At 40.2% G+C, this 25,040-nt stretch overlaps 1 protein-coding gene across 1 annotated transcript in view; it reads left to right on the top strand.

The window, feature by feature from the left end:
• Positions 1 to 23,129, top strand: part of LOC121509783 (whirlin-like) — a 162,474-nt gene extending 139,345 nt beyond the window's left edge. Inside the window, exons 10-12 of the mRNA XM_041787444.1 lie at positions 2,946 to 3,103; positions 7,551 to 7,682; positions 22,795 to 23,129. Of these exons, the coding sequence (XP_041643378.1) occupies positions 2,946 to 3,103; positions 7,551 to 7,682; positions 22,795 to 22,971 (467 nt within the window). The 3' untranslated portion in view covers positions 22,972 to 23,129. The remainder of the gene's footprint in view (positions 1 to 2,945; positions 3,104 to 7,550; positions 7,683 to 22,794) is intronic.
• The last annotated feature ends 1,911 nt before the right edge of the window (positions 23,130 to 25,040 follow it).

Here is a 25,040-nt window from a genome sequence, read left to right as displayed (position 1 = left end):
CATGTGAAAACACTAAGATGTGCATCTGAATTTTGGATTTAGACCATTAGAAAGTTTTTCACCTCTTTCGTGGCTTGGTTTAATTTGGGCGGGGCTAATATGTGGGCTGGTGATGTCACAAGCCCACAGTGAGGAATGACCCCGCCCCTCTCATACTACAATATAGAATCAATGAGCAGTTGAGCAGCTGATTTCAGTGCCTTTATTGAAAGTTAACAGTCAGTTAAATGCTGTTTTTCTGTTCATTTTGAGGTTAACGTGCCAAATCTATCAGCCACAGTGGCCTACGGGTCCTTCAAACCATCATAACAGAGATTTGAGCCAGAAAATGGACTTTGTCTCTTCTTCTAAGGTCAACAAAAGGTCAAGAGGCAGGGTTATGGTGTGAGTGCTGTCCTCAGTTCAGATTGTAACATTTTTTAAATCTGAGAGGATCATATTTCTCCTGAGTGGGCGTGGCTTCAGCTCATTCAACGGACACGCCTACACCATCCTGGAGCAGATTTTACTGCCTCATTTTTTATGATTTTGAAGCTTTATTATATGAACTTAGAGATGTTTTTTTGACTGAAATTTGACCTGGTGGTTCATAATACAGTGACCTATCATACAACAAACCTAAAAACACATCTATTTTCACTTTACGGGGTCTTTAAGGAATATTTCAGTGAGTATTGCTCCTTTAAGAAGGACTTGCTGGTTTTACCAGCTAGGAGGCAAGGCTATACAAAGCAGCAGATGGGTAGTTTCTCTGTGAAATTTAGCAAGTTTTTTTTAATAATAAGTCTACAAACAATGTTGGCTCAAACTTAAGTACTATCGGAAACTTTTGAAGGACTTTTTTCTTTTTTTTACCCAGAAAGCCTCTATGTTTTTGTCACTATTTCAGCATGCAGGCTTTGGTTACTGGTTACGTGCCCTTAAATTACAAATCAGTGACAAAAAAACCTGGTATAAAATAAAACACTTCAGATTTTTTTTCATAGTGCGTATGTTTGAGCCAACATTTTTATGTGGCCCATTTTTACCAAAAACTCACTAAATTCCAGGTAGAAACTGTACCCATCTGTTACACAGTACATCCTGGCTGGTGCAACTTCAAAAGTAGTGAAATAACCCTTTAAATATCAGACTGCGTTTTGACTTTAAAAACTATAGAGAGAGTCAAGCTGGATGAAGGAAAGGCAATTTGAAGATATGTAAATTATTAATGCAAACACTAGTTTCGGGTCAATTTTAATGTAAACCTTGACTTTTCTAAGTATGTTCCTGGTCCGGACAATTTTTGTATTTCAATTTTTTTCTCTCTGAGTATCTCTTTATTTTGTAGGAAGATAGGTTTTATAACTAAAATATCCCTACATGAATCAATATCAAGTTGAATCAAATCCAATTGGGACTTTGTGAATGCGAATCAAAAGAGATTCAGGCAATCAGTGATGGTTCCCGATTTCCAATTAGCCTACTAAACTGGTTAATGTTCCAGGTGTTTTAGGGCATTCAACAACTTCCCCAGTCTTTCTTCCCATGTCTCAACTTTTTTAGATGTAGCAGGCATCAAACTCAAAGTGTGTATTTAATAAAACAGTAAAGTGTCTGATTCTGAACATTAAATGTTTCTTCTTTCTGCTGAATTCAATTGAATGTAAGTCACAAGCATTTATTAGACACTGTTTTCTTTTATATTCACATTTCACACATTGTTCCAACTTTTTTGGTACTGGAGTTTGTGTTATACCAGTGTTACTCAACCCTGCTCAACCAAAGAGCCAAATTGTTGAAAAATGCGTTTGCAAGAGCCACAATCTAAATGGTGAAAAGTGGCAAAAACGTGGAAAAATTTGGTGAAAAGGCAGCAGAATAGGCATACAACGGACAAAAGTGGATGAAAAGTGGCAAAAATGGGTGCAAAGTCACAAAAAAATGAATAACAGGTGGTCAAAAAGCAGTAAAAAGTGCAGCAAAAAATAAGTAAAAAGTGACTTAAATTGGCAAAAAAAGTTGTGAAAAGGTGGGAACATGGGGGCGGGGACTGTCTCTCAATGGTAAAAGGCAGCTGAATGGGCAAAAAGTGCCAAAAATGTGGCTAAAACTGATGAAAAAGGACAAATTGGGCAAAAAGTGGCTAGAAGATCTGGTAAAAATGGTCTGAAAGCAGCAGAAATTGATTAAAAGTGGCAGAAAATGCAAAAAAAAAAAAAAAGGAGCAACAAATTGCAAATTAGGGCGATGAAAATATACAGACAAAAAATAAGGCTTACAATTTAAGCCAACTGTATAAGTGTAGGGAAACAAACTGATTAATGTGAATTAATTTCAGAGGTCAAAGTTTCCATCCTTGAATATTTCAAATTAAGACATGCATGAGCCACAAATCATCACAAAAGAGCCACATGTGGCTCAAGAGCCACGGGCTGAGAATTACTGTATTAAATGGTTTGTTTGGCATCAGTGATGATAGAATTAATGAAAAGGAGAGAGAGAGAGAAAAATCTGAGAGTGAGATTATGAGTTAATAAATTAGGATAATCTGAACATACGTATTTTATGATTAGGCTATAAAGCATTTTAAAAAGTTTGGTTTGAGAATAGATTTAATAAAGGTCAGGATGAAGCTCAAGCCCCCTTTGACCAGCCCCCCCAGCGATAAAATGGTCAGGCAGTCAGCGCCACATTCTTGACCTTTGTATAGAGCGTGTGTAAAAGGTCAGTGCCTGGTGCTCACACAGCATCAGTGTCATCACGCATAAAAATCATGAACCCCACCCGAGGACAGATCACCTTTATCATGCTCTTTATGCCCCGAACTCATTTGTCTGACATTTTCTGTTTCCATGTTGGGCATTCTCACTGCAGCTGAGCTAAATCACAGCCGCTACCAGAGCTCAGACAGCGGCGCTCCTTAACGTAATGACGTCTCTCATCCGTTATGTCCATCCATCCAGGAGCCACCTTGTCCCAGCTGTCAGACAGCGGACAGACGCTGAGCGAGGACAGCGGGGTAGACATAGCCGAAGCGGGGGCCCTCAGTAAGGACGGCAGTCCTCGACCCAGCAAGAACCAGCAGGGCCACCAGGAGCAGTCGGGAGCCCACGCACCTCCTGCAGGGGCCACCAGACAGGTGAGAACTTCACCCTGTCATGAATTATTACTAAACAAGCCACTGAAGTCACTCTGCTCCTCCATGCTAAAAAACAGTTCACACAAAGGTGACCTGCTCTTAATGAACCACTTTAAAAGGCTTTAAAGTGTCATACCTCACACATCTTAATCAATCATGTCACTGACTAAAGATGAGCAAACCAAAGATGACCGCTTAATGATGCTGCCTTTCAAATCACCAGCAGATGGTTTTGGGCATTACATGCAGATAAATTTGAAATGGAAATTCAGTTTGTTTCAGACTACACCACATTCCAAATTATTATGCAAATGATATTTATCTCTGATATTCCTAAATAGTCGATGCAAATGACTGCAACTGTTAGAGCATAATTCAAATTTTATTGAACAAACCTCCCAATGATAACTTTTTCTTTCAAAAATAAAAAAAAACTAGAAAATGCACTGTTCCAAATTATTATGCACAGCAGAGTTTCAAAACATTTTATAGGTTGTAAAGAAATGAAAATAGTCATTTGTTGAATGTGCAGTGTTAGGAGGTCATATTTACTGAAATCAAAGCTATTTCAATCAAAAACATCTTAACTGGCCAAGTTACATGTTAACATAGGAGCCCTTCTTTGATATCACCTTCACAATTCTTGCATCTATTGAACTTGTGAGTTTCTGGAGAGTTTCTGCTTGAACTTCTTTGTGAGATGTCAGACTAGCCTCCCAGAGCTGCTGTTTTGATGTGAACTGCCTCCCACCCTCGCAGATCTTTCGCTTGAGGATGCTCCAAAGGTTCACACCATGAGTTTCTCTCCTTTTGTGCCCATAGCAGCCAATGACACAGAGCTATTCTTTGCGAGCATAAGTGCATTGTCATGCATGACAATAATTTAGCTCCAGAGGGCACGGTTCTTCTTTTTGTACCATGGAAGAAAGTGGTCAGTCAGAAACTCTATACTTTGCCGAGGTCATTTTCATACCTTCAGGGACCCTAAAGGGGGCTATCAGCTCTCTCCCCATGGTTCCGGCCCAAAACATGACTCCAACACCTCCTTGCTGATGTCACAGCCTGGTTGGGACATGGTGGCCATCCACCAACCATCCACTACTTCTCCATCTGGACCATCCAGGGTTGCACAGCACTCATCAGTCAACAAGACTGTTTGAAAATGAGTCTTCATGTATTTCTGGGCCCACTGCATCTTGTGAGCATTGGTTAGGGGTGGCTGAATAGTAGGTTTATACAGGACTGCAAGCCTCTGGAGGATCCTACACCTTGAGGTTGGTGGGACTCCAGAGGCACCAGCAGCTTCAGATACCTGTTTGCTGCTTTGTAATGGCATTTTAGCAACTGCTCTCTAAATCCAATGAATTTGTCTGGCAGAAACCTTCCTCATTATGCCTTTATCTGCACATATAAGCCAAAATTTCTTCACAGAACGATGATCACACTTAAGTTTGTGTGAAATATCTAATGTTTTCATACCTTTTCATAAGCTTTCAGCAGCAGACATCTTTTTTCTTTCCCATATTGCTGAAAACCTGTGGCCTGCTTAAGTAGTTTTCCTTTCATTGGCTCACCTGGGAAACTAATTATCACAGGTGTCTGAGATTGATGTCAGTGATCCAAAGAGCCCTGAGACACAATATCGTCCATGAGTTTAATTGAAAAACTAAAAATTAGATGTTTATGATGCTAAAATCCAATTGCATTATAATTTGGACCCTGGTTTACACAGGACTAGAATTATCTGTGGACCTCTGATAATTTGAGAATTTCCCCCTGACATCATAATTTGGTGTGGTGCATTCAAGATAAGTGAAGTCAAATTCACAGCCATTTCTAAAGGAAAACATGCAGGTGCAGGATGGTTGCAGCAATGAAAATGCACTTTATTGTTCATACAAAAAAAGCAATGTTGTGCTCATCATTTAAGTGAAACATTTCTTACCTCTCTATATACATACGTATACGTGCTGTATATGTGCAGTCAAATAGGATAAAAACAATGAGATACAATACCACAAGACAACATAATTAATGGAACATGATTCAATTCAACATGTTAACATATTAGTTAAGATACAATATCATGAGGTATGATACAGGGAAAACACTTTTTTACAAAGCAACAAAACAAAATGATTCAAAATGCCTCAATGTGATATAAGAAGAAACAAAATGAGACTAAAGATGCAATACCAAACAATACAATACAATCAGATAAGGTGATAAAATACAGTATAATAAGTTCTTTAAGATATCATGAGATCCAATACAATTCAGCAAGAAACACTTTTTTTTTTGCAAAAAGAGATTCATTGTTTTAGAGCAAAACTCTGTAAATGTTTCTGAAACTAACATCTCTACAGGCATAGTTGTTTTATTTCAGTGTCTGTTGAATTTCTTTAAAGTCACACCTCATTCCTCACAATGAGAGACTGATTTAGTGATCTGATAACACATTTGGAAGCTAAGCTGCTTGAAGAAAGGCATAACTCAGCACTAATATGATAGATGTGATGAATAAAACTTCTTACTTGTTATCTCTTTTGTTTAGAGCTTCATATGAGTTCATTAAACTGTTGAAACAAAAGCGGTGGACATCGTGGTCTGAGTTTTAAGATCGATGCAGAAAAAAAAAAACCAAAGAATGACTGTGTGAGATCAGCTTATCATCATTTCTGTTTCTTTAACTCCATAGAATTAATTCAGGAAAGATAACTCACACCACAGTTCATTAGAGACCAACAAAAGCACTGCACATGTGACAATGGGATTAATTTCACTGAATCAGATTATGTGCAGTCTCATAATACTGGAACTAATAAGCACTTCTCTGTGCAACCAGTCTAACCAAACACACCAACTACAAACACTGACAATAGAACAATGACATCCAATCCGTCTCAGCTCATTAGCATCAGAGGAGAAAACAGTGTCAGGGATCATAAGTCAACAACAGAGGATACAATATGACAAGAAGGTTTAATTCAAACTCAGTTTGTTTTATTTTTAACACTGTTTAACAAATGGGACATTTTAATTGATTGAGGTTTCAAACTACAAATCTCATTGTGTTGGTATGTCTGGTGATCAGCAAAAGTCCAGAATAAAACGTCCCTCAAAAGGGCAATAAATCTTAAACTGTTGGAAAGCCTGTTTATTTCCCTTTTAAAATGGTACCATGTCTGTAAGAACCATGTATTTTTGGGATGAGCAGCAGAGTTGAGTATGTGGATTGCACCCATGAAAAATTTTTCCAAATCTTCTCTGCTAATGCCAAACAGCTTATTCTGCCATTGGCTCTTGTTTGGTGTTTTGATGATTGAAGTTGGAAGAAACAAGACTTATTGGCAATTCAACAGTTCATTCATTTAACAAACAAGAGCCTCAGTAGTGTGTGGAAGAACCACACACAGCCACAACAGCCTGGCACCTCCTCCTCATGCTGGTCACCAGCCTGGTCACACACTGCTATGGGATGACATCCCATTCTTCAACCAGCATTTGTCACAAGTCAGCTGATGTGGTTGTGTTGGTCATGCCCAAGTTGATCCCACAAGTGTTCAACGTGGTTGATGTCAGAAATGCTGGCAGGCCATTCCATCTTCTCCACTCCCAAATTCTGGAGGTAGTCTCTGATAAACCCTGCTCTGTGGGGCGAGCATTATCATCTTGGAGGATAGAGTTTGGTCCCAGTCTGTGGAGTGTGGAGATATGGATCAGGTCAATATGGTTCTCTCTGCATTAAAATTGCCTCCATTGATGATAAGCTTCATTTTTCCAGTGAGGGAGATGCCGCCCCACAAAATCACACTGGAACTTGGCCTTCAGTTTGGAGATTATAATAGTGCAGACTCCATATAAACCTGGTTTTGCGGAACACTTGCTTAAAGTTGCTCTATCACAAGGGCCCTATGCAGATCAGCCAGATGTGGCAAGCTGATTCTTGGTGCAGAACAAAGACCACTGGGCCCATGCTTAGGTGCTGACAATCAGTGCCAATCAGGCAAAATCTCTGCTGCTCATCCTACAAATATATGTTCCTTACTAATCTGGCACCATTTTAAAGGAAAATAAACCAGCTTTCCAATGGTATAAGATTTATTGCCAAGAGGCATTGTTACAACAGAGAAATAACCTAACAAACACAAATTTCCTTACTTTTTGTGCAAGTTTACATAGCGCCACCTAGTGTATCAGACTGTGTGTAGAGTACTCAGGCACTGAATGATGCTATTAATGTGAAAGAAGACCAGTATGGAAGAGTGGACAGCAGCAATCATGCCTGGGCATAGTACAGAACGATCATTCTCAATGTGACAACTCCCTTACTCTCTCATCTGCAGTCCTACAGATGTTGCAGTGCTGAACATGTGAAGTTGAATCTGTCTGTTGCTTTTCCTCTAGACTCTTCTTCTCTGTTTTTCAGCAGACAGCCTCACCGGTGCCAGCAACCACGACTACCCTGGTACGAGTGATGAAGAACGCCAACACGCTTGGCATCGCTATAGAAGGCGGGGCCAACACACGCCAACCTCTTCCACGCATTGTCACCATTCAGGTGAGATAGCAGTACGAGTGAAATGGTTCATGGAGATCACGATGCAGTTCGCTCCTCGGGTTTTGGGTCACAGTTTGGTCCGAGTTCAGATCAACAGAAAAAAAAGGGCCACAAAGGTATCGAGTTTCCTGATTTTTTTTTTTTTTTTTTTTGAAAGGACGCTAATGCCAGTTACAGTTTGTGCTTTTTTATATTTAAAAACTGGGGCTTTACTGACAATACCAGTTCAAAAGCAAAGTTGAACAAAAAAAAAAAAACAGATAAGGAGGCAGAGAACTAGATGGACATTGCACAAGTTAACATTGCTCATAATCGGATGTTTTCTAATTATTTACATAGGGTATAATTGAAAGGAAGGTTTTGCAGAGAAAAACAAAGGAAGCAATGCACGTTATTTCAGTGACTAGAGCTGTTCCAGAAACAAACATGACCAGCCTCACTACAGAAACAAAAAAAGGACTTTTACTTTGAAAAACACACCAGAAACACATACATATCACCTGGGATAAACTGACAGGCACACAGCTGTGCGGAGAGATTTTTTTTTTTTAAGATCCTTTATTCATGTTTGGAAAAATAAACTCATCAATTCACAATTCACAGAAAAATTGAAGGCACTCATTTAGCACTTTCATGTGCAACACTGCATTTGAGAGGAGATACATTTTCAAAAATGGTGTGGAAAATGCCGTATGGGATCACCTTTATTCTCAGCATCTACCATATGGACAAAAGTATTTTGTCTATGGCCGTTACACCAACAGGGACTGAAATTACAGTGTATTTAAATACATTTACTTTATTATGACATTTCCCAATTTGCAGCTGTAACAGCCTCCCTTAGTTTGGAAGGCTTTCCACAAGATTCTGGAGTGTTTCTGTGGAAATTTGTGCCCATTCATTCTGTAGAGCATGAGCATTTATGAGGTCAGCCACTGATGTCTGACGAGATGGCCTGGATTGCAAAAATTGTTAAAAAAAAAAAAAAAAGTGTCTTGGTACGCTGAAGCATTCAGATTGGCCTTCACTGGAGATAATGGGCCTCACACAAACTTCACAGTTGGCACAATGCAGTCAGGCAGGTAACGTTCTCCTAGCATCCACCAAATCCAGACTTGCCTATTTGACTGCCAAACAGAGACAGTGTGCTTTACACCACACCATCTGACGCTTGGCATTGGACTTGGCGATGTGAGGCTTGCATTCAGCTTTGGCAATGGAAACCCATTCCAGGAAGTTCCGACCTCACAATTTTAATGCTAACAACGAAAGTTCAGAACTCTTCAGCTGGAATCAATAGTAGCAGTAGTTGGCCACTTTTAAGCACCATGCACCTTTGCAGTAGTTGACCCTGCGCTGTGATTTTGAATGGTCTTCTACTTATGGCTGAGTTGCTGTTGTTCCTAAACACTTCCACTTCTGTCTTATTGAAAAGGTGACATACATCACAGTAACACACTTGAATTTGCTGAGCTCTACAGAATGACCCATTTTGTTTCACAAATGTTTGCATTTGCATGGCTGGGTGATTGATTTGATACACCTGTGGGTCTGACTGAAACACCTGAATTCAATAATAAGCAGGTGTGCACAAATTTTTTTGTCCATGCAGTGTATCTGCATTTGACTGCATGCAACACACTGTGATGTCTGAGATGACAGTACCTTCTGACTTGGCTGGTTCATAAACAGAAGCCTTTTTGTGCCAATGTTTACAGCTTTTGTTTCAGAGGATGCTGCACTCGGCTTAAATTGAAAATTATGCACAGAAAAATTCACTTATGTGTCTTTTCTATCTTTCAACAAACACTCTGTCATCTTCAGCATCTGATTATAAACCTTCATTTGTTTTGTACAGACAGCTTTCTGAAGCAATCAGTCAGACAAACATAAGTCCTGTTGTTGAGATTTCTCTCTGACGTTTTTACACTGTTAGGTCCAACAAAGACAGGGAGAGCGGGGCAGTGCATTTCCATAAGTGCTTTATACATGCTGAGGGCCGGAGGCGATAACATCAGCTAATCACTGAACGAGCTACAGCCTCAGTCACCTCAGCACGCTGACACAAACTCACAGAGAAGCACACAGGAAGATACACAATTTAGTTTTAACACTCCAGGCATCCTTGAAGGCTTTTTGTGACTGCGCACTGATTTCCATAACAATGACTCGCATCTCTACTGTTTCTGAGAGTCTGGGGATGGTGGGTGACAGTGAATGTCAGTCTGTGTGTTGATCATTATCACAGTCTTTAAACAGCTCACAAACACGACGTCTCCTTCAGTCTGGAGGACCTTATGACTAGAAAACATGCGCATTTGTCCCATAACATACTTATAATTTCACAGGGTTTTAATCATACATTGCACAAGTTGTTCTGTGGTGAATAAACACTGCAAAGCCAATGAACTGTCCAGATTTCACATCTGTCATCAAGTGGATCCATCTTGACGAGCATTAAGCTGTTTTGCTTGTTGTCTGTCAAACATTGATTGCAAGTGGGGAAACACTGGCAGCCTATGAAGAGATTAGCATGGGTGCAGCTGTAGCAGCAGTTCTTTTCAACATATGTTGGGCTTTTTATGCCCTTGTTTATAGAGTAGGACAGGGGCTAGAGTTGGAAAAAACTGATGAGAGAGTGGAGATAGACACCCAGGAAAGGAGCCAAAGCCAGGCTTCAACCAAGGCCACCAGTGTACATGAGATTTGACCTGACACCCAGACTTGATAACCTACAGACCTGTTGATTCAAGACATCTCTTAAATAGAACCTTTCTGACAAAGAGAAGCTGGCTAAAAGATCTCCAACACATCATGGCGCCATCTAAAGAAAATCAAGAACAGATGAGAAACAAAGTCATTGACATCTATTCGTCTGGAAAAGGTTAAAAAGTCATTTCTAAGGCTGTGGGACTCCAGACAACCACAGTGAAAGCTGTTATCCACAAATGGAGAAAATGGAGTGATGAACCTTCCCAGGAGGGACCAGCCTGCCAAAATGACTACGAAGACCACTTGATGACTCATTCAAGAGGTCCCAAAAGAACCCAGAACAACATCTATAGACCTGCAGACCTCACTGGCCTCAGTTAAGGTCAGAGTTCATGATTCAACAATAAGAAAGAGACTGGGCAAAAATGGCATCCATGAGAAAGATCCAAGGCCAAAATTACTGCTGACCAAAAACACAAAGGCTCATCTCACATCCGACTTGAGACTTTTAGGAAAATATTCTGTGGAATAACAAGTCAAAAGTTGAACTTTTTGGAAGGTGTGTGTCCTGTAACATCTGGTGTGAAACTAACACAGCAGTTCATCAAAAGAACATACCAACAGTCAAACATAGAGGTGGTAGTGTGATAGTCTGGGGCTGCTTTCCTGCTACAGAACCTCGACCACTTATTGACAGAACCATGAATCCTGCTCTCTACTAGAAAATCCTGGAGAATGTCCGGCCATCGGTTTATGACCTCAAATGCACTTGGGATATGTAGCAGCACAACTATCCTAAACACACCAGCAAGTCCATCTCTGAATGTCTTAAAAGCAAAATGCAGGTTTTGGAGGGGCCTAGTCAAAGTCTGCATTTAAATCTGATTGAGATGCTGTAGCATGACCTTAAATCAGCCCTTCATGCTGAAAAACCCTCCAATATGGCTGAATTAAAACAATTCTGTCAAGAAGAGTGGTCCCACATTCCTCCACAGCAATGTGAAAGACTCATTGACAGATACAGCAAACATCTGGTTGCAGCTTTTTGGGTGGAACAACCAGTTAGTAGATTTAGGGGCAATGATTTTTTTCACAAAGGGCCAGGTAGGATTGGATGACTTTTGTTCCCATAATAAATTAATTATCATTTAAAAACCACATCTTGTATTACTCAGGTTATTTTTGTGTAATATTAATATTTGTTTGATGAACTGAAACATTTAAGAGTGACCACTATGCAAAAAATTAAGAAATCAGGAAGAAGGGAAATTCTTTTTTTCACAGCACTGTATGTTTTTATTGATGGACAGAACATTACATTCCAGTCAAGTTATCTCCTTTTTAACCACCTTACATGGGAATTTTATCTTTGATTTCACTTTTTTACCCCCTTTATTTGTTGTAGCGATAGCCATTGGTGGGGTTGTTAATCAAAGTGAGCGTAGACCATAAAAAGAGTAAATCTCGCATGGCAATTGACTGGAACCATAATGAGCAAGCGTGAAAGCCCCTGTTTTCAGAAGAACTACATATGGGTAGTCTAAATGAAAACAAAATCTGAGCTAGTTTCAAAAGTTTCCACTGTGGTAGGCTCTCAAAATGCCATTGTCATCTAGACTGACAGGAACAGTGCTCCATCCTGTCATTGCTTTTGGATGAAACTGTTGTAGAGTAAATGTGGCCTAAGTAAAAACCCTTCCAGAACCAGCAGGGATGACATGGAGACATTTGTTTTTTTTCTTGCCTTTGCTGTAGCTTGAGATTCCTTTCATTTCCACACTGTCATCTTCCTTTTAAAAGCTTTGAGTTGAGGAAAATAAAAGCTTGTCAAGGTCAGACTAACAATAGCTGCAGCAGCGTCTTTGTGCTGCAGCCTTTAGGAGGTTTGCATTGTTTCAGTACCACTGACTTCCTCTAACAGAGAAGCACAGCATGCTGGAGTAATGTTTTACCTTAAAAGGTAGACAGGGTTTATAGAGAATTATTGAAGTATTTCCTGCTTTCTAGCTCCAATTAAACCACAATTGAAGTGGCTGGTACAATTGACCACAAGTGTAAAAATGCAAGCAAAAATGTCTCTGATTTTTACACTTGGACATACAAAATAGAGTCATGAATTTAGCACGTTTTCACTTGAATAAAGTACTACTCGCACAGGACTAGTATTACCTGTGGACTTCTAAAAATTTGTGAATCACCTCCTGGCGTCAGTGTTTGGTGCATTTGGTCGACTTGCACGGAATAAGCAAAGTCTGTATTGTCCTGAAGAAAAATTTAAGGGCACTGCATGCCTGCAGCAATGGAAATGCAATGCAAATTTTACTTTGAAAGTTAATACAAAAAAATGCAATGCAATGTAAATTGTGTTACGTAGAATTGTACAGCTAGATGATACTGATTGAAGATCAAGACTTGCAAAGAAACTGTTGGAAGCAGAGCAGAAGCACTGTGCGTATGAAGAGAGCAGTGGTGCACACAGATTTGAGTTTAAATAAACAAGTAAAAGTAAGCAATTTTTACACAGAAGCTAGAATTAACTGAAAAAGAAGCCCTATTTATACCCCATATGTGTCAAAACTTTTACTCTGTTATTTTTAGACCAGAAAAAGGGGCAGAAAACACAATTGCAGACCTTAATTACAGACATGCTGAGTCACATGGGATAAGAATTACCTGTGGACCTCTGTGTGCTGAAATTTTTACCTCTGCTAAGGAGGTTATGTGATCAGCAGGGTTTGTTAGTTTGTTAGTTTGTTTGTTAGCAACATAACTCAAAAAGTTATGGACAGATTTTGATGAAATTTGAAATGTCAGAAATGGCATAAGGAAGAACTGATTATATCTTGGGAGTAATCCGAATCACCGTCTGGATCCAGGAATTTTTTAACGGATTCTGTACTATTGGGAGATAGGGCCGATGGCGGAAGTCTGTGCTCTCCGAGTGCTTTTCTAGTGTTGGTAATTTGCCCTGGCATTTTTACTCTACAAATTACAGACATGGCTGATTCTTAAAGGATTAAAAACTTGGATGTCCTGTGTGACCATTACAAATTATCAAAGGGCCCTAGGTAATACTTATCCCGTGCAAATAGGCCATAAGCCACAATAAAAGTCTGTCCTGTATCACAGGCATTCTGAAACCCATCTGATTCTTAATAGTGAGAGTGTGGAAGTTGTGGAGCAGTGCATCCATCTTGACTTTCATGGTTTATTAGCAGCTATTAACGTCCAGGTTTTGATTTGTTATTTTTATGAGTTTCTCTAGTGTTTTTGTATGTTCATTCTGTGTATTTCATGTTTCTAGTGTTTAGTTTATGACCTTTTTTGTTTCATTATTTCTTGTAAAATTCTAGTGTGTTTTGTAAATCATTTTCCCTCCCTGTGTTTGAGTTTCCCTCCTTGTGCTGTGTTCTTTGTATTCCCTTTGGTTGTATTCTTTGTATCCTCCTGTGATTTCAGTGTTTCCTTAGTTAAAGTGGGGGTATTATGCAATTTTTCAAGGCTTTACACCATCTCTCTGATACACACGTAGTAGCTTGACATGGTTTACAGCTCAAAAAACTCCTCGTTTCTCACATTGGCGTCCTGAGAAGCCCTTATTTTAACTATTTTATTCTATTTTAATTATGGCAAATTTTGATATGTGTTAGAACCAGAGTCTGACCCTGATAGTTTGGAGAGAGAGGGGGAATAAAACCAGCAGCAGCGCAGGATGTATCTGTTTGGTAAGTGTTTAACTACTGTGTTGCTAAATGCTAAATGCTAAAAGGCCAGTTTTTCTTCCTGCCTCAGTTTCCCTCCACTGTGATTACCATCACTAGTTTCACCTGAGTCTCGTTAACCACACCTGCCTCTCCTTGTGCAATCACCCCCTGTGTATTTAGGTTCTGTGTTCCTCCCTGTCCTTTGTCAGTTCATCAGATGTCTTCCTCTGTGTTGCTCCTAGTGATTTTCCTCTTGCCTCCCAGTTATTTTACCTCCTTTGTTTTTGAGACTTTGACTTTTGCTTCCCAGTGGATTTTATTTGAAGTAAGTTCTTTTGTTTGTTTAATTCAATCTTTCTGAGTCATCCTGCATTTGGGTCCTTCTCCTTTTGTTTCTGCATTTTTGCCTGACATTGACAGTGTATTCCTTCGATCCATAAATTGTATGAGATCAACCGCAGACTTGGCCTTGCTCATCGAGCAGTGGGTTTGCTGGGCATGGTGTGGTAGTCACATAATCAGAGTCAGAGAATCAGAGTCTTCTGCCCAGTCTTACTAAAATCTTGTGGAGCCTGGACACCGACTGATGGCCAGAGTTGCCAACTGGACTTCTTTTTGATGACTAACCTTAATTTTGGGGTTTTTTCAAAAACCATGTCAGTTGTTGTTGGTCACCCCCAAAACAAGGTATAAAACCAAAGGTGACCAAGACTTTGTGGCGGCTGCCCCTCAGCTTTGGAACAACTTGCCCTGGCATATCCCCTCTGCGGGATCAATTGAGGTTTTTAAATCATCTCTAAAGACACACCTCTTCTCCCTGGCTTTTAATCAAGGTTGAGTGGACATCTGGCAAAATCTTAACTACATTTTTAACTTTTTTTATTTTATATATTTGCACTGTTTGTGTATCTTAGTATAGTATCTTTTTTTGTCATTTGTGCTGCTTTTGATCTGTACAGCACTTTGGTCAACTCTGGTTGTTTTAAGCGTGCTTTATAAATAAAGTTTGAGTTGAGTTGACCATGTGACTAATCATCATTATCAGTCATCTTTGATCTTTGTCTGTATAGTCCTAGTCCATAACTGAAGTTATCCTGAGACACTTTACAAAGAGGGCAGGTCTAGACTGTACTCTCTGGTGTGGCCTGTTATAATAAAGACCCACCATGAGCTCAGCACTAGCAGCATAAATCTTTGTCACACTTCCAACGAAAACCTTTCCTAAAGGGGCAGAACCAGACTCTTGCTGACAGTCCTCTACTGAAGTTGTGCTGGGGTTGGTTAGGGGTAGGAGACAGAAAAGCTGGAAGAGAGAGACGAGGACACATGGTAAGGACTTGGGCTTGTATAGTGCTTTTCTAGTCGTCTGACTACCCAAAGAGCTTTTACACCCCAGGTCACACCAACGCATTCACTCCACATTCACACACTGATGGCAGAAGTTGCTTTGGAGATTTGGCCATCAGTATTAGCTTATCTCTCACTCACAAGTAAACATGGATATGTGACCGCAGGAGCTGGGGATCGAACCCACAACCTTCTGATTGCAGGATGACTAACTCTACCTACTGATCCATATAGCACCTTTCACAGAGCAAAGTCACCAAGTGCTTCACAACAGAAATAATAAAGAACAACAAATCATCATCAACAATAACAACAACAAGGCATCGTAGGATATGGCTATAATGTGAATAATGATGGTAGCAGTATGTGAAAAATAAGCATTAACAGCTATGATTGATAGAAACAGAATGATTTAATATTAGCATGAGAGATAGGATGATAATGGAATAGAGAGAACTATTATCAATAATTATAGCAGTAAAGTAAAATTGCTGTTATATAATAATAACAATGGCTGATGCTGATGTACTCAGGAGAGCAGGGTTTGAAAGGGTCAGACCAGAGCAGCATGGCACCTATGGGCACCTGGAGCGCTTTCCTGGGTCTGATCCAGCTAATGTGAGCTGGACCAGACGTCATGGACGGCCACATGCCTAGTGAAGGTTCAGCTGGGAGGATACCTGGGAGATGGGTCATGGGCCTGGCTAATGGCCATCAGGACGCCAGATCAGTTAAGGGCCAAAGCTGATGCAGCAAAGTGTGCTCTCATACCTGACCTGACCTGAATCACATTCAGTGATGCTGAAAAAACAAAAGCTTCTCTTTTTGTCAAATTCTTTTTAAGAATTCTCTTGAGCCCTTGAATGTTTGTGACATTTAAGAAGAGCAAGCGACCTCGGCCCCGTCCTCTGGCTGAAGGAGTGTCTGCAGTGAAGCAGGCAGAGGTTAATGCCCTGCTCATGGGCACATTAGTGATGGCTGTAGAGGCAATGGAGAGTGTGTCTGATTCATTACCCTGCTCCGAGTCTGTTGGCCGGTCTGCAGAATAAGAATTCATTAAATTTGGCCCGTACGGCCTGCGGCTATGTTTTCAGCTGCTACGCTGTAATTGAATGTCACAGCTAATAAACATGTTTAGCTCTGAGGATTAAAGTGAATCGGGCAATTTGTCCAGTTTGTCCCGAGTGATGGAGGGATCAATGGATGGATGGATGGATGGATTAACCTCGGTGGCTCGGTTAGACCGCCCAGGAGAAGATGAGGAAAGGTCATGTTACACTGCGCACAAATGGACTCACACAAACCCAAACTCACAGACAAACACGTACTAATGACAAATGGCTTGTCTCTGTTATCAGTCCACACTAAAACATTTTGTTTTGCTGTGTTTTCACCAAGTGTCATCACCTGCCTGCCAATAAGGAGCCCTTTAAACACAAACGTGTTTCAATTTGAAACTCTAAGGTTCACTCTGTCTGCTGGGACTTATCATCCTCAACCATACAAATGTTTGCTATGTGACATACACTTTAAAAATCATTTTATACTATAATTTTATGTGGGATTTACCCACATTGTAAGAGTCTTGCAGGATTTCACTAATTTGAGCACAATCCTGCTGCAAGATTCAGGCTCAAGAGCTACCACTGCAAACACATGGTGTCCTGAAGTGTTCAGTCACAAAAAAGCAGCTGGATGGAAAGCAGTGGGGGCCCTTCACTGATTTAAAACAAGTGAGTCATCAGTTAAAGCACACCTTTGAACAGCTGTCCAAGCTGTTACAATAGGGATGTAACTCGTCACTGCCCTGGGCTCAAGACAGAGTCAATCCATCCCTGAACAAAGCTTGTGTCAAAGCCCCTACTCCACTCACACTGATGTAAAGGCTGGGGATTGAACCCCCAACCTTCCGGTTGAGAAATGACTTCTTCTACCTATGATTTCCAGATGACAAGAGCGCCTCAGCTTTACAGAGATTTTATAAACTACTAGTCCAAAAAATTTTTCACATGCTGTGTTTCGGTTCTAAACCTTCATCAGGAAAACTTAAGGTCTAGCTCTGAATTTGGAAACAGTTCACATTTTTTTCCAAGCTGGGACATTCTGCTGGGCAGGTTCTTTGCACTGATACTGCTTAACAGGAACCGTAATTTGCCTCAACACCAGCGGCTGACCACAGATGACCGCATCCTGGCACTTCAGGTCCTCACTGAGAACTTTTGGGAATTCAATAGTGGGTTGCTTGCAGCCTGTTTTCACTTTTGGAAGGCGTTCAACTCGGTGAGTAGAGATGCCCTCTGCCCTATATTCTGATACAGAGAGTGCTGTAAGGTAAGGTCCTTCCACCTCTTACTTCTTCTCAGTTGATTCTGGGGACTGGATAATGGAGTGGGCAACAGGGGCAGTGAACTGTGAAGTGTCATTTTGAGATATCCAGATCAATGATCTGGACTTTTTTTTTATGATGCTGTGATCGTTGAACTTGCTGAGTGAGGAGGATGAAGGATTGGGAATGCACATCTCCTGGACCAAAACAAAGATCTAGGCATTTGGGGATTCATTGGATGCTGCCATCAAATCTGTGTCTGTAAATGGTGAGAGCGTGGAAGTTGTAGAGTGGTCCCCCTACCTTGGCAGCGCAATTCATTAATCTGCAGACTGCGAGGCTGAGATCTACCGCTGACTTGACCTTGTGCATGGGTTGATGGCCATGATAGTGTAGCATTCCTGGTATTTTGGTCCTTGGTCCTTCCTGTCTAGCACTACTCTTGTGAGGCCTGGATATTGACTGATGGCCACGAACACCTACTGGACTTCTTTGTGATGACTTCACTTCAGCACTTCTTTGGGTATTGTTTGCTAGACTGTGTGTCTAATGCCGATGTGCTCAGGAGAGCGAAGATGGGAAGGTTCAGCTGCTTGATACTGGAATGGCAGCTGCGCTTTTACATGCACCTAGGCCTGATCCAGCTTACCGCACACTGGGTGCCCAGGACCTGGTGAGCTGGTCCAAATGTGGCAACTGTGTGCATCGTGTCGGGGTCAGCTGGGAGCATACCTGGAGAGATGGGGCATGATCATGGCGGAGGCCTGAGCAATGGCATCAAGAGGCCAGAGCATTGCAGCACCAAAGTTGACATGACGAAAAGCCAAACCAACAAATACTCCTGTACATGAGAGCCTGCAGGAGTTTCATTTGACATTTTTGCTGAATACATTGCGTTCTCATGTACCAGTACTAAGAAATAAGATGTGCAAAGCTTTTTTTTTTCCCCATCATAAAAATAACTAGGAAAAGGCACTGAGCATGATCTCCAATGTCTCTCTTTTTTTGTTTAAACATGTTGGTAGAAGTGTTTGCTGAGCCCAAAGGCTTCTTTTCCTCGGTTTTATGATCCCTTTTCTTCTCTGGAGGAAAGATTTACAACTCTAAAATCCACTTGGCAGAAAAACTGATGAACACATCGACAAATAATTGGCCTTCTTGTTTCTGACACCAAGATCTGTCGACAGTTTTGCTGAGATGTCTTTTATTATGGTGGTTTGTGAGAAAAAGGCTGGTCCTGTAGTTAAAAGTTTTTCCTTAGATCTGATTCTTAAAATATTCATGTTTGTTTTGTTAACACCAGCACACACGCCTACACAGGTTTATGAGTAGGTGCACTCACTTTTTTTAATGTTTGAATGTTGAACTATAAAAAATTAATGTCTGGAGGACTTTAGACTCCGAGTTTTAAAAGGATTTTGTCCTGGTCAAACTTCTGTGAGGTCTGTTCCAGGGCTCATATTGACCAAAAATTCTGTCATTGACAATTTTTGTTTGAATGGATGCATGGATGATCCTGCCTTTTAGCCATAGACTATAAAAAATAATTGGACAAAGCCTGTGTGACATTTGCCATTTGATAACAATAGGCAGGCTCAAACAGCTTTTGAAGCCAATCCGTGGCAGCTTCCATATTGAAATCGCTGTCTCAACCAAACTTTGGATCAACTAAAGGGCAGATAAGAGCCCGTCCACTGACCCTGACTTCCTGTCAGCTAAGCTAGCACTAAAGCCAGCCCTGTGGTGGTAGTGTCTGCCTGTCAAGCTATCTGTCAATCAAATGAAACGTGCCAATCAGTGCACAGTGAGGTTTTTCCTCAGTAAATTCATAATGGTTGTGGTACAAAAAAAATCATGCCCCCGTGCAGTGTGTGCTCATAAAGACATTAGCTCATGAGACACGTTTTGTTTTTTGAACCAGGCTGTAAACCAGTTTATTTCTCGTGTAAAAAACGGCTTTTTAACAGGTGTTGTATATGTGACTTCTGGTGTTCCTGCAGCCTCAAGCGGTCATGAGCAGTGTTGCAACTTTTTGCACTTCTGCATTGGCTTCATTTTTCAGGACCATAGGTTGCTGCTTTGTTTATTCACACACAGTGAGAAAACCTAACCTTTTCTATTTTGCACACATGGCCCGTCAAGGAGGTTATTAGAACCATAAAAAAAATATCACAAGCCGGGTTTCCATTACAGTTTTTCGCAAAACAAAAGCGATATTTTTAAATTTCAATTAAGTACAATTGCGCTTTGAATGCGTTTCCATTGAAGGGAGTTTCAGTCATAGGCCTTGCAATCCTCGTAAAATCTCATCTCGCATGAATCCGCTGCATGGAAGCTTGATGCTCAAAACCTGTTGCGTGTTGCTACGGTTTTGGTTACATCTACGGTGGTTGCCTTGATAATTTTGAACAAAAGATGAAAGCAACGGATGATAGTTCAGAGGTAAAGTCCGTACGTATGGCAAAAGCCACGCATAAGGGTAGAAGTATGATGTTAAGAAAAGTCTTGTCTCTTCTTCTGTCTACACGTACTGCGCCATGTCGTCTCAGAGTGACTGGTCATGTGACACTGTACCTCAGGTAAATGCAGAAAAAGTGTTTCTATTAAACTTTTGCGATATATTTCTATATCGAAACGCCTGAAAAACCTCCTCATGAAAGCGTAAAAACTTTTTAGCGATATTTTAGGGTTTTTTCGAAATTCAGGTTTTTCCATTACCAGTTTTTTATTGCGCTATTTAGATTTTGCGCATTTCCAAGTGTAATGGAAACCCAGCTACTGTCTGTGGGCTCTAACATTGAGTTCAACACCATAGATTAGGGAAAGCGTGTCGAGAAAACCAAAGGCAAAAGTCAAAACTGTCACAGCGTGGGTCTCCATGCAGACAGTGTGCTGAGAGGCTGCATGTGTCCGAGTGCTTCACAGGTCGGCATACTTCCACTTTGTGTTGAGTTTGAAGCAGTTAGCACATTGCACAAGCTGCAGACATGGCCGTATGAACGGTTATAATTTTAGATTAAGGGAATAATTTGTCTTTATGAATAATATTACACGCAAAGAATCATTGGCACACAGATTAAGCAATTACCCAGCTATGTATGGGAAACAATGTCCTCTTTATATTCAATTTACCATTTTACAAAATAGTGACAGCCTTGTGCAGAGTGAAAAATGAGGACAGCTGGTGAGCACTCTGTAGAGTTTATGAGATCACAAAGTAAACTTTCCAGAGATCTGAGGTCTGACTTAATCAATGATGCTTAGCCTTAATAAAGTCCAGATTTCATTTTGATTATTATTATTAATAAAGGAGTAAATAAATGACCTAAATAAAGTCTGTCATATTATCTTTTCATCACTATTACTATAATAGGAGTTAAATCAGTCTGACGTTGTCAGCTGCTCTACACACAGACAGCGCCATTACACCTGGTGGAGGATGTGATCGTCGTAGTTCAGGAGTGTCAAAGTAAATCACAGCAGGGGCTGGATTCTGGATTCAGGTCTCACCTGAGGGCCTAACAGGGTCACTCTGTTAACCATAAACTGTCAACTTTGTTTCACCAGTAACAAAATATTAAAAAAAAAAAAAAAGAAAGAAAAAAAGAAGAAGCACTGATGAGAAACGATTTTGACATTTAAAAAGTTGAAAAGGTGAGTTTAAAGGCTCACAATCTGGGAAAAGTGAATTTATTAGTTTAAATACGTCAAAACATGACATGGAAATTGAAAAATAATGTCTATAATGCAAATATATTAGAAAGTAAAATCATGAGTTTAAAAGGTCAAAATATAAAATAAAATTTGTAATCATAAAATTAAAAGTCAAAATATGATTCAAAATTTTCAATTGTGAGTCTAAAAGGTCAAACTATGGGATTATGAAGTCAAAGTCTGGAGTTGAAAATATGAGGTAAAATACAAAATAATTGGTTAAAAATGTCAAAATGTCACTTAAAAATTAGAATTATGAATCTTAAAGTTCAAAGTATTATATGAGAAGTCAAAATTATGAGTTAAAATGCTCAAAGTATAACATTTAAGAAACGGCAGACATGTTCAGTACCCATTAAGCAGCTGGTAATGTCAAATTTCTAACCAATACAGATTAATTTGATGAAAAATATGCACTTTTTATTCATAGTCTCCCTTTTAAATTTGGAAACATGACAAAAGCACATGAAAAGTGACTAAAAACAACAACAGGGCTTTATTTGAACATAACCTGATGTAGTTTTTTTTCACTTGAATATAAATAAAATAAAAAGAATGAAAAAGTAACATGAAATTCTGTAAATAATAACTTTGGTCACATCTTACCCTGGCATTTAAGTGCATAAAAACCAAATTTGCACAGCTGTAGCTACAGTTGAATAGAACATGTTTTATACTCTGTATCTTGGGGCTACTTCTGTCAGCATCGCTAGCTACTCTTCAAAACAACGCTGTGCATTGTAGGTAGACTGTTGCTAGGCTACGCGGAGTGTTGCATTCATGGTCTGAAATACTGTGGGAATTTATGAAAACTTGCAAAACAGGTTGGCCTCTGCGTCTGGCATGACCACAGTCTGGGCCACTTGGGGGTTGGTTCTGGGCCCCACATATGGCCCCCGGGCCACTAATTGAATGGGCCTGTTCTAAAGGATGACTTGCATGATAAATTGAACTCTGCTATTGAAGTCATATTTTATTACATTACAGATATTTTAGTGAAAATTAAAATGACAGACTGTAAAATGGTTTGCTATCCATCATGGTAACAGAGAGCAAGAAAGTTTGGCACTTCTAGTCTGGTCCCATCTGTCTCTTACACTGATTTTAATAAATGTAGGAATTACATGAGTACCAAGCTATGTATAGTGGCAAACTGGCAAATTGGCAGCTCAAATGTTTATCAGACTTTTACAGAGATATACTGAAAGCACAGCAAACATAGAGTTTTCTTGTCTCACTCAGTGTCTCACTGAATGGATTTATCCGTGTCAATTTATCAAGTCTTCGTCTTCTTCTCTTCTGTTGACAGAGAGGAGGCTCAGCTCATAACTGCGGCCAGATGAAGGTGGGTCAGGTCATCCTGGAGGTCAACGGCATTTCCCTGAGAGGCCGGGAGCATAAGGATGCTGCCCGGATCATCGCTGAGGCCTTCAAGACCAAAGAGAAGGACCACATTGACTTCCTGGTGGTTGAACCAGGACTCTAGTAGGAGGACTTTGCACTTTATGCAGCTCAGTTTAAAAAAGACTCTGACTGAGGGAACTGAAAGGAATCCTCATGATGACGTGGTATAATCACAGCCTGAGAAATATTGGGGGATGCGCTGAGTTTTTGATGATTGCACTCCACAAAGATTTGCACAATTTCAATCTAGAGACATATATTATGTTGATACTTGCCATGAACGTCATATTCCTGGGTGTGATGTTATTTGCATCTCATTAACTGAAGTTTCTTTGGTTTTCAAACCCAGAATATTTTAGCATGTTTCACCAGGAGTAGGCAGAATGCTTTCCACGCCAAGTCATCTAAAAGCAGACGCTCATGTTGTTTTGTTAGGAAATATCATTGGAGCTAGAGCTGCTCCAGATGCAGAAACGAACAGATGTCACTGTTACCATGAGTTATTTGGATGCATCTTGCTGAACAGTGGCTGTCACATGCAGTAAGCTCACTGCAGGGTGAGTGGGAGAGTCTGTTTGGGTGGTAGTGCTCAGTCTGAATGCTGGAAAAACACAAAACATGCATGGTGATTTAATCATCTGTTTCACTCCCATTTTTACCAGTATTTCTACTGAAGGCAGCCATAATGCAGGATGTCTCCCCACTCAGTCCAACTGAAGGGGCGTGCCCTGGTGGGACAGTGATGTCAGTGCATACCCTCTGCAGCAGGGTTACCCCACTTGTTTTTCCCCAGGGACCCAATTATGGCAAGAAAACCAAGCTAAGGGCCAAGTGTAGATTTTTTCCACCCACTATGTGGCTAAAATTTGCCCTATGTGCTTTCTTCAACAACAGTAAAACACACAATAGAGCAACTTAAAGTGAGCATAACCATGTGGATTTCATTGTCACAGTAAAAATTATTCACTTCAGCCTGCAGGACCTACAGACTGAGGCTACTGTGTTGAAACATTTTGGGTTGTACTGAACATTAAAGAAGTTCCACTTAATTTAGCAATCTCACATGACTCAGTGCAAGCTAGCTGACTTGCTCTGATGGGCCAAATCAGTCCACTATTAGGAGCATTGTGCTTAACCCTCAAATTCCACATACTTTGTGCAGGCACAGCAAACAGCTCTCTTTCTGGTCAATCTCTCCAGTACTTCTGCATACACTCCAGTCTATTTCCGGCACATCCCAGAAGTACTTATCACCCCCGCTCAAGATAAATGTAGGGTCTTTTTGTGGCAGGAGCCATGGCTAAATCGCGTGGATCCATTTAGAGCAGATTGATCCAATCAGAGGGAAGAACATGCAAAGTATCAAATACGAAGTGGCTATTACAAAACAAGACTAATGCTATCATACAACTTTATGAATATAAACTTTACTCATAGTTTTTCTCCTTCAATCTCCTCTCCTTCTACATTAACACACCACTGCATTCAGGGTTCCACTGATGGTCCACTGGAGCATTGTCTTGATGAAGAATGAAACCATAGTTCCAGTAGAATTTCCTTTCTTTGGACTTTTTCTCTCAGTTTTTCTAGAACCTGTTTGTAATAATGTTGATTCACCATTGCCCCTTCTGGAACCCACTCCTCCAAAACTATATCCCTAATTATGTCAAACAAACCAATCAACATGGCCTTGAATTTTAACGCCTGACGGTGGTGTTATCCAGTGCATTTAGACTTCTGTTTTGTCTCAGGATCATATTGGAAGATCCAAGTTTCATCACATGTAATTAAAAAAATTTTGGGTTTCCTACAACTGATTCCAAAATGCTGGCACAAATTTTCTTGCAATTTTACTTTTGATCCAGCATCAAACGTTTTGGGACACCTTTGGTACGCACTTTTGTCATGTTCAAATTTTCATGCAAAATTTGCCAAACTGTCCCTTGATCAGTGGAGAACATTTCTGCTGGCATTCTTATACTAACTTGTTTATCATTTAAAATGTTTTGCTCAGTTTTTTTAATGTTTTCGGAAGTTTTTGATGTGCATGGGCACCTACAGTGTTCATCTCTGCCATCATTAAATCTTTTGTTCCATTCAAACACGTGACCTTGACATGCAGTGTTCCCCATACGCCAAAAGATTTCAGCT

This window comes from Cheilinus undulatus, linkage group 5 (assembly GCF_018320785.1).
Source record: "Cheilinus undulatus linkage group 5, ASM1832078v1, whole genome shotgun sequence".
Lineage (NCBI taxonomy): Eukaryota > Metazoa > Chordata > Actinopteri > Labriformes > Labridae > Cheilinus > Cheilinus undulatus.
Note: the sequence above shows the minus strand (reverse complement) of the source record. Positions and strands in the feature narration are given on the sequence as shown.